At 37.6% G+C, this 12,457-nt stretch overlaps 1 protein-coding gene across 10 annotated transcripts in view; it reads left to right on the top strand.

Moving 5' to 3' along the window:
* HECTD1 (HECT domain E3 ubiquitin protein ligase 1) overlaps positions 1–12,457 on the top strand; it is an 83,352-nt gene that overhangs the window by 19,153 nt on the left and 51,742 nt on the right. For 8 of the 10 annotated variants that reach the window (XM_044435677.1, XM_044435681.1, XM_044435682.1 and 5 more), the window contains exons 3-9: positions 3,371–3,605; positions 8,225–8,452; positions 8,928–9,209; positions 9,767–10,055; positions 10,376–10,452; positions 10,536–10,634; positions 11,405–11,519. In XM_044435677.1, coding sequence (XP_044291612.1) covers positions 3,371–3,605; positions 8,225–8,452; positions 8,928–9,209; positions 9,767–10,055; positions 10,376–10,452; positions 10,536–10,634; positions 11,405–11,519 — 1,325 coding nt within the window. The remainder of the gene's footprint in view (positions 1–3,370; positions 3,606–8,224; positions 8,453–8,927; positions 9,210–9,766; positions 10,056–10,375; positions 10,453–10,535; positions 10,635–11,404; positions 11,520–12,457) is intronic. The other 2 variants (XM_044435685.1, XM_044435680.1) reach the window with 1 other exon arrangement.

Here is a 12,457-nt window from a genome sequence, read left to right as displayed (position 1 = left end):
TGAAACTGCAAATAGTAGTTAACACTATATACTGTACATGCTATGTACCTACAATAAAGTTTAATTTATAAATTAGTTACAGTAAGACATCCTCAACAACAATAAAATAAAACAATAATAATGAAAGCTATGTGAATGTGGTCTCTCTCTCAAATATTTATTGTACTGTACTCACCCTCAAGCAAGATGGCTACTAAATGACTAACAGTTGGCTAATGTATGCAGTGTGGATAGGCTGGACAAAGGGATGATTAATGTCCTGCACTAGATCACATGACATATCATCACATTACTCAAAATGGTGAACAGTTTAAATCATGAATGTTTACTGTATTTCTGGAAATTTTTATTTAATATTTTTTGGACTTCAGTCAACTGCCAGTAAGTGAAATTGCAGTAGCTAAAACAGCAGTTACAGGGAGTTTATTTTCCATTTGCCAAAAGTTATTCTGATCTTCCAGGTCAAGGGAGGATTTCTTCAGAGGTGGTCTCACCACCAACCTTTCAGGAAGCATGGGACCATGCCCCCTCCCAAAGAGGCATTAATCACTTCGCTGACCTAGCCAGTTGTTCCTTCCTTGCTGGCTTTTATAGGCTGGGAGGGGCAAGGATCCAGGATAGAAGTGGTGGCATGAACCTCTCCAAGTACCTTGTCAAGATCCTTGAGCTGTACCAACAAAAGTTCATCCACTAAAGCTAGACCAAACTATACGCCAGGTATCTCAAAAGATTCAACTACTTTAAGTCTGAGTCCTGGCAGATGCAATAGAATTATTTTTTCTGAAAGTGCCTAGCAAATGAATAGTTCTAAGATGTCCTTTGGGGCCAGTGTGTAATAGTCCCTGGATAACTTTGGAAAGCTCCTCTGGATGGCAAATGGAAAACTGAACAGGCAGTAGTAACATGTTGCTTCTTTGCCACCCTCACTACCTTTAAACATACCCAGATGTAGGCTTACACCAGAGATTGATTGCAACCAGTGGGAGCGTTCCTTCATCTGCACTCAAGTCGTCTCCTATATTGGTCTCTAAGCTCTGGGATATACGACAGAACCCTACAAGTACTACAACAGAGCAGGCGCTTAGGATTGATCATTTCAACACCTGGATCATTTCTGTATTCTGAAGCTGAGTCAGGCCTTTAACCATATCAACTGAAACCCACCACCCAGCCCAGAACACTCTGGAAATCATCCAGATATATTTGCTTCCTGAGATGGACCATCTTAAGATCCCTCACCCTTGCTGAAGGGGAAAAATGTGATGGTTTTAATCTCATCTCAGCAGTTTTTGATACATATAGGCTCCATCAAAATCCCTACATTTAGAATACCATCTTCATCTTTGTATCCAGAGACCTGAGAGCAGTCTGACATAGCAGCTTTCAAATCTGCAGATTCAAGGACGACGAGAAACTTTTAGCTGTCTTGGTTGTGTTCCCCTTACCTGGCCCAGAAACCCCATTTGATGTTGCCTTGTTGGTAGCAGCCTACCATCCAGCAGTAGGCCTGCTTACATGCCCCTGGAGGTAGCTGACCAAGTGACCCCACTCTGCAGTGATGTGCTCAGCTGTTGTTGAAATGTGGGTTATCATATTGTATGAATCCAGCTTTGCCAAGAAGCCATGGCTCAGAAACAACCTGTAAATGGAACCTATGGTTTATTTTTGGATTGTGAACTGAGGGTTATTGACCATGGCTTGGTACTGGTGATAGTTCAGTGAACAGCTAGGCATTTAGTTCCTTACAGTTGTGCACAAATTAAGCTATATACGCTCTTGCCTTGTCCTGTATTTGATAGATTAAACTGAAAAGGAAGTCAACCAGACAAGTCTACACATATTGGATAGTCATAAGTGATCGCTTGTGCATATACAAAAGACTGACAAACTTAATTTTTAAAAATGCACAATTTTCAGAAGCCAACCCCAGTGCCAATTGCATTTTTTAGGCACCGGGAATATTTTTTTCTATATTGGGCTAAATAAAAAGGAGAGACCAATGCAATTTAATTGTTCAGAGATTTGCATTCCATTTTGAATGGAATGTTTATATTTGCCACAATTTACAACCCTTCTGAAAAAGACAACATGGGGGCTAATCTTGTTTTAAAGTATCAGTTGCTAGTTCCACCATTTTCTGCCTTCCCTTGATTTAGCCTTAGAAACCTTACAGTTTGGAATTGTTCTTGAGATTTTTTTTTATTAACAAGAAAAATGTCTTTCAAAATAGCATATCCTAATTTTTAAACTTTTTGTATATGTCTGAATTGTTCATATTTGGGCAAATACATCTATGAGTGATCTTATACTGCCATGGCTGGTAGCCAGAGCAATGTAAAACTGCTTGGTTTAGAATTGTACCCAGATGTATTCAGCAGAGATATTACCAATATTTTTGGTTCATTGTAGACATTCTAGTTTCAAGGGTCCTAAAAATGCATGGATTTCAGCTCATCGCATGGGATGCAATTACAGTCAAATGCTTATAGCATCCTGTTCATTAATTCTGATGACCACCAATACTTTTTCAAATGTTTCTTGGGGTATTTCCAGAGCTTATTTAGGCATTTTACAGCAAAGTGAACGGAACACACAACCAAGTTCCACTTTGTTTTTGTTTATGTAACATTTAATAATAAATGTTTTATACCTTCGCAGTGTTACTATCCAGTGTACATCAAGTGGTAGCAATGCCAGTGAAATCCATTTCAATTCCAGATTGTAACACAACAAAATGTGAACATTGAAGGGGCAATGAATATTTCTGCAAGGCATTATAAAGTGCTATTTACACTGATGGCACAATATAGATTGATAATAGTTTAATATCTGCAGTTATAAAATTTTCATGCTCATTCAAGAGGTATCAAACGTTGAGTGGCTTAGGGTCACTTCTCATCTGTGTAATAATGTCTGTTATTCATTTTCATGTGTACTAGCTTTTCTGGGTAAGTTTCATAGGTTTATCTAGGTGCCTTTTTTCTTCCTTCCTGGCTGGGTGTTTTTCAGTGTGTTTAATTTGTAAATGTTTTAATGCTGTTTTATGTATTGTATTTTGTTGTTTTTATATCCTGCTGTGAACCACCCAGAAAGCTTCTGTTATGGGTAGTATAGAAATGTAAATAATAATAATAATAATAATAATAATAATAATGATGCCATTCAGTTTGAAGGTTTTCCAACTCTTAGGAACATTGTTTTAGTGTGTGGAGGGGACAGGAGAAAAGTACACAGTACAGACATTAGGAGTCCCGTCATGAACACAGTTTGACATCAACTCATTTAATCTAGATATAAATTTGATGTGTAAATGTGAGAAACAATGAAAACTGAATATGGTAATTATGAGTATTTTTTTCTCTTTTTGCAGATGCCCCCCACGTACTTTTTTGCCAGCATTGTGCAAAATTTTTCTTGATGAAAGTGCTCCTGACAATGTATTGGAGGTAACAGCCCGTGCCATAACGTATTATTTGGATGTATCAGCAGAATGCACTCGGCGGATTGTGGGAGTAGATGGTGCCATCAAAGCACTTTGTAATCGTTTAGTAGTTGTTGAACTTAACAACAGAACTAGCAGAGACTTGGCTGAGCAGTGTGTAAAGGTATGTTGTAATAATTGTGTTTTATTACACAACAAAACTGTGTTTCTTTTAGTGGTATAAAAAACCTGGGATTTCATTGATTTATGCTTTAAGATTTTGGCTAAAACAGACAGCTAAAGCACTCTGCAAAATCCTCTATATCCCCAGAAAACCTAAGCAGATGCCTTAGTGCACAAACTTAATTCCAAAACAGGATATGTTAAGAGTGACCTAAAGCCTCAAGCATTTTCACATACCATGCTTTTTCTCACAGGGCTACTTCAGTATAAGAAAAATGACATATGCATTAAGTTGTGATGTGCGGTGCCAGTATTTAAGGAAATGAACAATTATGTGCAGGGTTTTTCATGTATCCAGGGTAACCGTGCAGCAAGAACATTGTGCGTGAATCAGCCCTACAACAAGGAGTAGTTGGATGATAGAAAAGGATACAGGTGTCCACATTTAGGGAAAAAAATGACTTTCCAGACAGTGAGTATGTTAACACAAGGCAGTGTCCAAACTAATTTGCAGCTTGTTCAAATGGAGAATTTCCTAAAGATTTCAATAAATTGGATAAGAAACATCTGCCATTATTTAATAAAAGAAACAAACTTTTTGAACAAAAGTTTGAAGTTTCTTTCATATTCTCTCTTGGCTTGTAGGATAAAGTTCCAGCAAGAGCATTAAACTCAAGGCACAATCTTACCAAAATTCAACACTTGCATCTCATTGATTCCAGGGATAAGATATGCTTATCTTTCTCCCATTGAAATGCAGGGGATTTGCATGGTTTAGTTCTGATGGATATTTAAGCCAGTTTCAATGTGCTGCTTGATATTATAGCTTCCAGAGCTGAACACTACAGACACCATGAAGGAAGAAGAAAAATGTACATCCATATTCATAATGTTGGCAGCAGAGTGGATTCTTTCATTAGAATTGATGGGGGAATCACCTGCAGTGACTTAATGATTGGGGCTTTATATCTTTCAAGTTACCCAGTGTAGCTGTGGATGACTGTTTTATCATTAATGTGCTTTGGCTTGGATGCAAGTCTGTTACTTGGATTTCATTTCTAAGAAATCTATCATTAGGTTCAGTGAAAACATGGAATGTACTTAAGAATAAGCCAGTGTAAGATTGTGGTGGTGATCTTTGTGTACAAACTCTTTTATTCAACATAAGTACTATAAAGAAAATAATTTTTGCTCAGAGTGATCATTTTATCTACAGAACCTCTATTGTTTTAAGAAAGCAGCAGTAAGAATTTTGTAGCTAGAATGCTGATGTAATGGAGGCATAGCCTGATCCACAAAGATGTTTTATTTTAATGTCCATGCATAATTCGTGACACGAAGCCATCACAATTAAACATGTTTCAGCCCATCAAAATTAGAAGGTTTAATCATTATCAACTCGGTACTGAACTGAGTTTTTTTGTAATATTCTCTTGAAAACCTGAATAAGGATTTTCTATATGAGGATAAATGTAACTTGTACTTATGCTTTTGAGCTTATCCAGCTGATTAGGACAGGACATAGGTCCCAGTTAGACATGATGTAGGAGATTCAAGTATAGGGCCTCTGATAAGACACCCTTGTTAGCCTCTACAGCTATTAATATAAACCCTGTCTGCTTACATAGATCCAGTTTGAATGTAATAAGAATTGTCAGGCTAAGGAAGAACAAGCTTATGCATGCTTCCTGCTTCTGTTTTCCATCAAGCCTAGGAATAAGCCATTCTTGAGCATTTGATTCAAAGTAGAAGTGACAGGAATGCAGGAGGCAGTGCACACACTTGCTCACTTCCATTCAGCTATGGCAATTCCTAGGTTAAACAACCCAGGAATTATTATGTGGAAACCAAGTCATGTACTGCATTACTTGTACGGTTTGCCTTGCAGGGCAAATTGTGAGGGTAGGATTAATTAAAAAACAGCTTGCAGGGGAAGAATTGCCTCCCTCGTGCAGTTATCTCAATCTGGCCTCATATGCACAACTGCGGTCTAGCTTCATATCCACAACTACCAGTAACAATATTTAAAAACTAGTGCTCATAAATGTTCTGCATTGCATTGCTTGTTGTTGCTCTGTGCCATCAGGTTGTCTTCAACTTACTGCAGTCCTGTGAATGAATTCTCTCCAAAATGTCCTGTCCTTTTGATAGCCTTGCTTAGCTTATGTAAATTCAAGGCTAGGGCTTTCTGGAATCAATTCATCTCATAATTAGTTTTCCTTATCTTCTCCTGCCTTTAACTTTTCCTAGCATGATTGCTTTCCCCTATGAGTCTTGCCTTTGCATGGTGTGCTCAAAGTATGACAGCCTTAGTTTTGGCATTTTTGCTTCTACATGGAGTTCTGGTTTCATTTGATTTAGGCCACACTTGTTCATCTTTCTGTCAGTCTAGGGAATTAGCAAAGCTCTACTCTAGCACCATGTTTCAAAGAATCAATTTTCTTCTGGTCAGCTTTTTTTTCCCCCTGACCAGCTTTCAGATCAGTACATCAGGAAAACAATCACATGGATGATCTTGGCCTTGGTCTCCAGTGAAATGTGTCACACTTGGTCACACAGTGAAATTTGCTGAACTCTTCTAGTTCCTTCAGTACTGCTCTTCTAAGCCTCAATCTGGCTGCAGTCTCTCTGCAAAATATGTCACAATTTCCATTTCTTTATTGTTTATGGCAAAGTTCTATTCGTCTTTGGCAGTCACAATTTTTGTTATCTAAATATTCAAGTGCAGTCCTGCTTTTGCACTTTCTTCTTTCACTTTAATCAGGAGTCATTTTACTTCATTGCTCCTTTTTGCCAATGGTATGGTATCATTTGCATATCTTAAATTATTAATGTGTCTTCCACCAGTTTCCACTGTACTTCTAATCCTAATTTAGCTTTCCTTATGATATGTTCTGTGTAGATATTGAACAGCTAGGGAGATAAAATACACCCTTTTCTGACACCTTTGCCTATTGGAAACCATTCAGTTTCTCCATATTCTGTCCTAACAGTAGCATTTTGTTCATGATACAAGGGCAATCATCAGGTGCTGCAGTGCCACCATTTCTTTCAGGACCATTCATAGCTTCTTGTGATCCACACATCAAAGACTTTGCTATAGCAGTAGTCTATAATGCATAGACTGTTCTTCTGAAATTCTTTGTTGTATTCCAGTAGCCAATCTCAAACACCCTTACCACATTAAAGTATACATCCAAGACAGAGAGTGTTTAGGTTCTTAAATATTTGAATCTTGAGCCTTATAAAACCTTATACCTTCAGACTGAAGCCATTTTCAAATACTTGCAGTACTCACTAGATGTAAGCAAAATGCAGCAGGACCCCTGCATCCGCTGGCTTGCTAATCACATTTTCAGTTAACTGTGGTTGACCTTGGCCCAAAAGAGAACTTGTAAAGTGCCAAAGGAAGTCTTAAAGTGCTGAGGTAAGAATGAATGAAATTGGGAAAAATGTATATACAGTGGTACCTCAGATCATGGAACACCTCAGTTCATGACCAAATCGGGTCGCAAACAAAATTTCATAAAAAATTTGACTCGAGTCGCGAACTTCGCATTGGGTGGTGACCGCGATTGCAGCCATCTCCCTACCCCACCCCCGAGTGGGGAGAAGGCCACGATCGCTCTTGTGCGGGGAAGACACGCCTGATCATGGTTGTGCTCGGGGCGGGGGGGGGGATGGCTGTGATCTTGCTGGGGGGAATGGCTGAGATTGCACCCGTATTTCCTGCACGAGCACAACCACGATCTTGCCCCCCCCCCCAGAGTGTGCCCACACCCATCTTTGTTGTTCCTTGTCACTTTGCTTCAGATTTTCTGATTTAAAAAATAAATGGTTACAGAGCAGATTAACCTTATTTACATTGAACCTTATGGAGAAATTTAACTTGGCTCACATCCAATTTGGGTCACAACCAGAGTCCTGGAATGGATTAAGTTTGTGAACCAAGGTACCACTGCAGTTTATTTGAGTTTATTTTGAATTTATAGTTGAGTTTATTTTGTGGATTGCTGCTTGCTATTCTATAGTGTATAGTGTTTGCTATTATCCATGATTTCAGGCATCTACTTGGGGGCTTAGAACTAATCTGTGCAGATACAGGAGTCATGCTGTACATTAAATTGCTTATATCATCAGTTAATGTGTAGATTAATTTCCAGGGAGAAGCTGATTATATTAATTAACACATTTCTAAAATTTAGTTCTACAATTTACTCACAAATCGCTCACGCAATTTCTCTTGTGAGACCTGAGATAGTGTATCATTGTGGTCTGTGTTTTAAAGCTATTTTTATTCTGTCTGATAACAAATGGGACAATATCCAAGCCTTTTATTTTATTTTTTTGATTGAATTCTGTCCTTTCTTACCATAATAGCTCCTATTTAGCTTTCTTATCAGTTATCTCACATCTGTTCCATAGACAGATGTGATTTTGGTGTCTTGTTCCACTATTAGACAACTCAGTAGGCTTTCTTGTGTGCAAAAGCAGGTGGTAAATTGATTGGATAATATCTTTAAATTAAAAAGACATTGGGGGAATGTGGAAGAATGAAAAATGTAAGTTTTGTTGTGTAGTTTTCATTGTTGTTGAAAAATAATTTCACTTTCATTCTAGGTATTGGAACTCATCTGTACTCGTGAGTCTGGTGCTGTGTTTGAAGCTGGGGGATTGAACTGCGTGTTGACATTTATTCGTGACAGTGGGCACCTGGTTCATAAAGATACTTTACATTCTGCTATGGCTGTAGTATCCAGACTCTGTGGAAAAATGGAACCTCAGGATTCTTCCTTAGAGATATGTGTTGAATCCCTCTCAAGCCTGTTAAAGCATGAAGACCATCAGGTATATAATTCAAAATCACTGTGGCATATAGAAATATTAATATAGTTGACAGAACTCTATGTATCTTAGCACTTCTGTATCAATATTAGAATCAGTTTAGCATCTTAATTCAAACTGCCAATGTTCAGGTAATCAAAATGAACAGTCACATAGTCATTGGAATGAATTATTCTTTAAGCACATGCATTGTTATTACATTGCATTTATATCTAGCTTTTTTTTTTCTCTTGAGGAACTCAGATCTCCCAGGTTCCCAGTTCAGTGCTGTTGGAAATTTAAGAAATTAGCATGATAAACTTGTATATTTTTAGTATTAAAAAGTGTTTGCAGTATTAACTTGATAGGATTTATCTTCAATTTTGAATTCTTGTGTAGCTGCCATAAGTGGTTATGTAGACGTTTTCCTTTAAAAGGGTTGCCTAGAAGGTAGTGGTAAGGTAAGATATATCATCATAAGTCTATTTGTTTTTCTCAGGTTTCAGATGGCGCACTGCGATGTTTTGCTTCCTTAGCTGATCGATTTACACGTCGTGGAGTTGACCCTGCACCTCTAGCCAAGCATGGACTAACCGAGGAGCTTTTATCTCGTATGGCTGCTGCAGGTGGCACAGCTTCAGGACCATCTTCAGCATGCAAGCCTGGACGGAGCAGCACAGGGGCACCTTCTGGAACTGCAGACTCTAAACTGAGTAATCAGGTGTCAACTATTGTAAGCCTACTATCAACACTCTGCAGAGGCTCTCCAGTAGTAACACATGTAAGAATTTATTTGAATATTGTTAAATATTAAATGTAATATTAATCTGTATTTGTGGCATGTATTGTATGACTGTGTTGTACAATATCTAATTTTACGTATTCTTAATATAAGTAATAATATTTTGTTTTCACAATGGTGCCATAAAGCTTTCTGTAAGGTGCTGTAAACTGGCCTGTAATTTCACATTTTAGAATCCTTAAAATATTAGCTGTTGCTATTGCATTTCCCATTTACTTACATTTTTTAAAATTCTTTTTTTCATATGGAAATGTAATTCTTTTCTCATTGGACATGCATATTTAACTTGTATCTCATGGCACATATCATATAGCCATGTTGTGCATTCCATACTATTCTATCTTTTAAATTAAAGAATTTTCAAAATAATTTATTTGGTGCTATGAACCCTATTGTTTAATATTTTAATATCCTTAATGTATTAGCTATTACTATTACATTTACCATATACTTAAATGTTAAATTCAGTTTTCATATGGAGATGTAATCCCTTCCTCATTGGATTTTCTAAAGTCCTGTATATTTTTATTGTTCAGACTTTTAATTATTTCCAGGATCTCCTAAGATCTGAGCTTCCAGATTCTATAGAAAGTGCATTGCAGGGTGATGAAAGATGTGTACTTGATACCATGCGTTTGGTAGATCTTCTTTTGGTGCTACTGTTTGAAGGACGGAAAGCCTTACCAAAATCTAGTGCTGGATCAACGGGCAGAATCCCAGGATTGCGTAGACTGGATAGTACTGGGGAGCGTTCTCATCGGCAGCTGATAGATTGCATCCGCAGCAAAGATACTGATGCTCTCATAGATGCCATTGACACAGGAGGTAGGCAGAAGATCTTTGACATAGTAATTTTTGGTTCATGTTTTTGGCTTAAATCCAATGTCCTTGCACTGGCAGACATCCTCTAGAATGAGACTTTCCATGTCCCTTTCCCCCACTGCATTCCATACTACCGAAACATCTGCTCTGAAGAGTTCCTCACTTCCCTAGAGCAGACTTTGAAGGACTGGGTGAAAATTGTTCCCCTCCTGTATCCCGTGTGGAGGCAGTTTAATCATTTGAGATTTATCATGTGTTTTTACTATATCAATTATATTAATTGCATTGCAAATTCAAGATATCATTTTTCTTTTTCTTACCAGCTTTTGAAGTAAATTTTATGGACGATGTAGGACAAACTCTTTTAAATTGGGCCTCAGCTTTTGGAACTCAGGAAATGGTGAGAAAAAGTATAATGGCTTTGGTTTTCTGTATAAAGGAAAATATAGTAATAAAAATGAACTGTTCTTCTTTTATAAACAGGTTGAATTCCTCTGTGAACGAGGTGCAGATGTTAATAGAGGTCAGAGATCATCATCCTTACATTATGCAGCATGTTTTGGAAGACCTCAAGTAGCAAAGGTGACTTTTTGTATTAACTGTGCCCTGCCTCACTCCAGCAAACCATGTGCAATAAGAAAGAGGGAGTGTAAAGATGATTTCTTAATACTGCTTCTGAAGAGCTAAATTGAATTTGGCACAAGTGCTAGCCAATATTCTTCAGTGTACAAGTAATATGATCGTATTTGTTGCTTTTGTTCAATTCATAGAAAGTACTTGAAATGCTATATTATGTGAGTACCATATGTGAGCAGTTCTGTAAGTTACATATACAGCTCACAAAGCCAGTTTCCTGTGACATGTGAACTAGAAGACTGATTTGTGCAATTCCTTCCAAAGTATGATTGGAGCAGTCACTTACACTGCTGTTTTCTGGGTTGGATCTTAGAGCAGAATTGTTTTCTTCAAATAAGTAAGTAATCATCCCTATGTGAGAAGAAGGAAAATACATGTATGAACACTCCTAATATTCCAAATCATGGTTTGGAGGATCATCTGAATGTTACTAATGTATGTGGTGCAGAGAGGCACAGGAAAAGGGTTTCCTTCAACTTTTTCCCAAACATTCATGTATTAAGGAATGTACTATAGATGGATGTATTAAGGCACAGTCCTATACATGTTTGGACAGGAAAGCACCCTACAATTCCCAGTATTCCCCAGTTGCTTTTCTGCTTAAAAGGATTGCAACTTTAATTTGTTCTGGCAGGTGAGATCAAAGAAACCTGAGCTGTTTCACTGTTGCATTGGTAATAAGTACTTTTGCTAATGAAAAGCCTGATTAATTTTAGACTCTGTTGCGACATGGTGCCAATCCAGATTTGAGAGATGAAGATGGAAAGACTCCTCTGGACAAGGCTCGTGAAAGAGGACACAGTGAAGTGGTAGCAATTCTTCAATCTCCAGGTTAGTGTAAAAAGTTTAGTCAGTTTTTAAAGGGTAAAACAGTGACTGAAGTAAAATATAAGGATGCAGAATTGAATCTCTGCTTTAAGACAACAATTTTTTAAAAAATATCCTCCAAAATGTTTTTGCAGTGTCATATTTTCCCTTAAACTACTTAGAAAGAGTGTTTGTTTGTTTTCTGTACCTCTCAGAGCAGAGAGATGGCGCTCCCTGGGCAGTTTACAGCACATAAAAATATAGACTGCACTAAAAATATCATAAAAATATTGTCATAAAAAAATCTAAAACCAAACTAAAATACATATAAAAATTACATGGCCTATATAAATTGGTCAAACAGTCTGTTTAAGCAGCTACCAAAACCCAAAGCAACTAGTTAAATGCCTTGCAATAGAGGATGGCATTGGAACTAGTTGCATAGAGAGCTCATGGGCTCTCCCACATTAGAGACATTCAAAAAGAAACTGGCATTGCCACCTGAGTGGGAAGGTGTAAAATGGTATCCTGCAAGAGCAGGGAGTTGGATCTGATGGCTTTCACAGCCCTTTCAAACTCTAGTATTCTGTTATTCTATGGAAACAAGCAACTGGCAGACAAATCCAGGTGTGACAGCTACCTTTTAAAGATACTTATTCTGTCATGTTATCTATTTCACTTAAGTGTGAGGTAGGCCAAGATATTGGTAGCTCTATGTCTGTAAATGTAAAATGTGGAGAGTAAATGTTTATTAAATAATTGAGATAAACAAAATTCAGAAATTTTTAATGTCCAAGAAGAACCACAGAGCTTACTTTATTTACCTAAAATATTTCTATACTGAATTAATTGAAAGGAACTTTCCTGGCGCCTGTAAGCCTTTAGCATAGGTTGTAGGCAATCCTCCCCAGAGACTAAGTATTATATGTGGAGTATTACAACTGAAGAGGCCATCTTCTGCC

This window comes from Varanus komodoensis, unplaced genomic scaffold (assembly GCF_004798865.1).
Source record: "Varanus komodoensis strain SLA01 unplaced genomic scaffold, ASM479886v1 scaffold3, whole genome shotgun sequence".
Lineage (NCBI taxonomy): Eukaryota > Metazoa > Chordata > Lepidosauria > Squamata > Varanidae > Varanus > Varanus komodoensis.
This window is presented reverse-complemented; position numbering and strand designations above follow the sequence as displayed.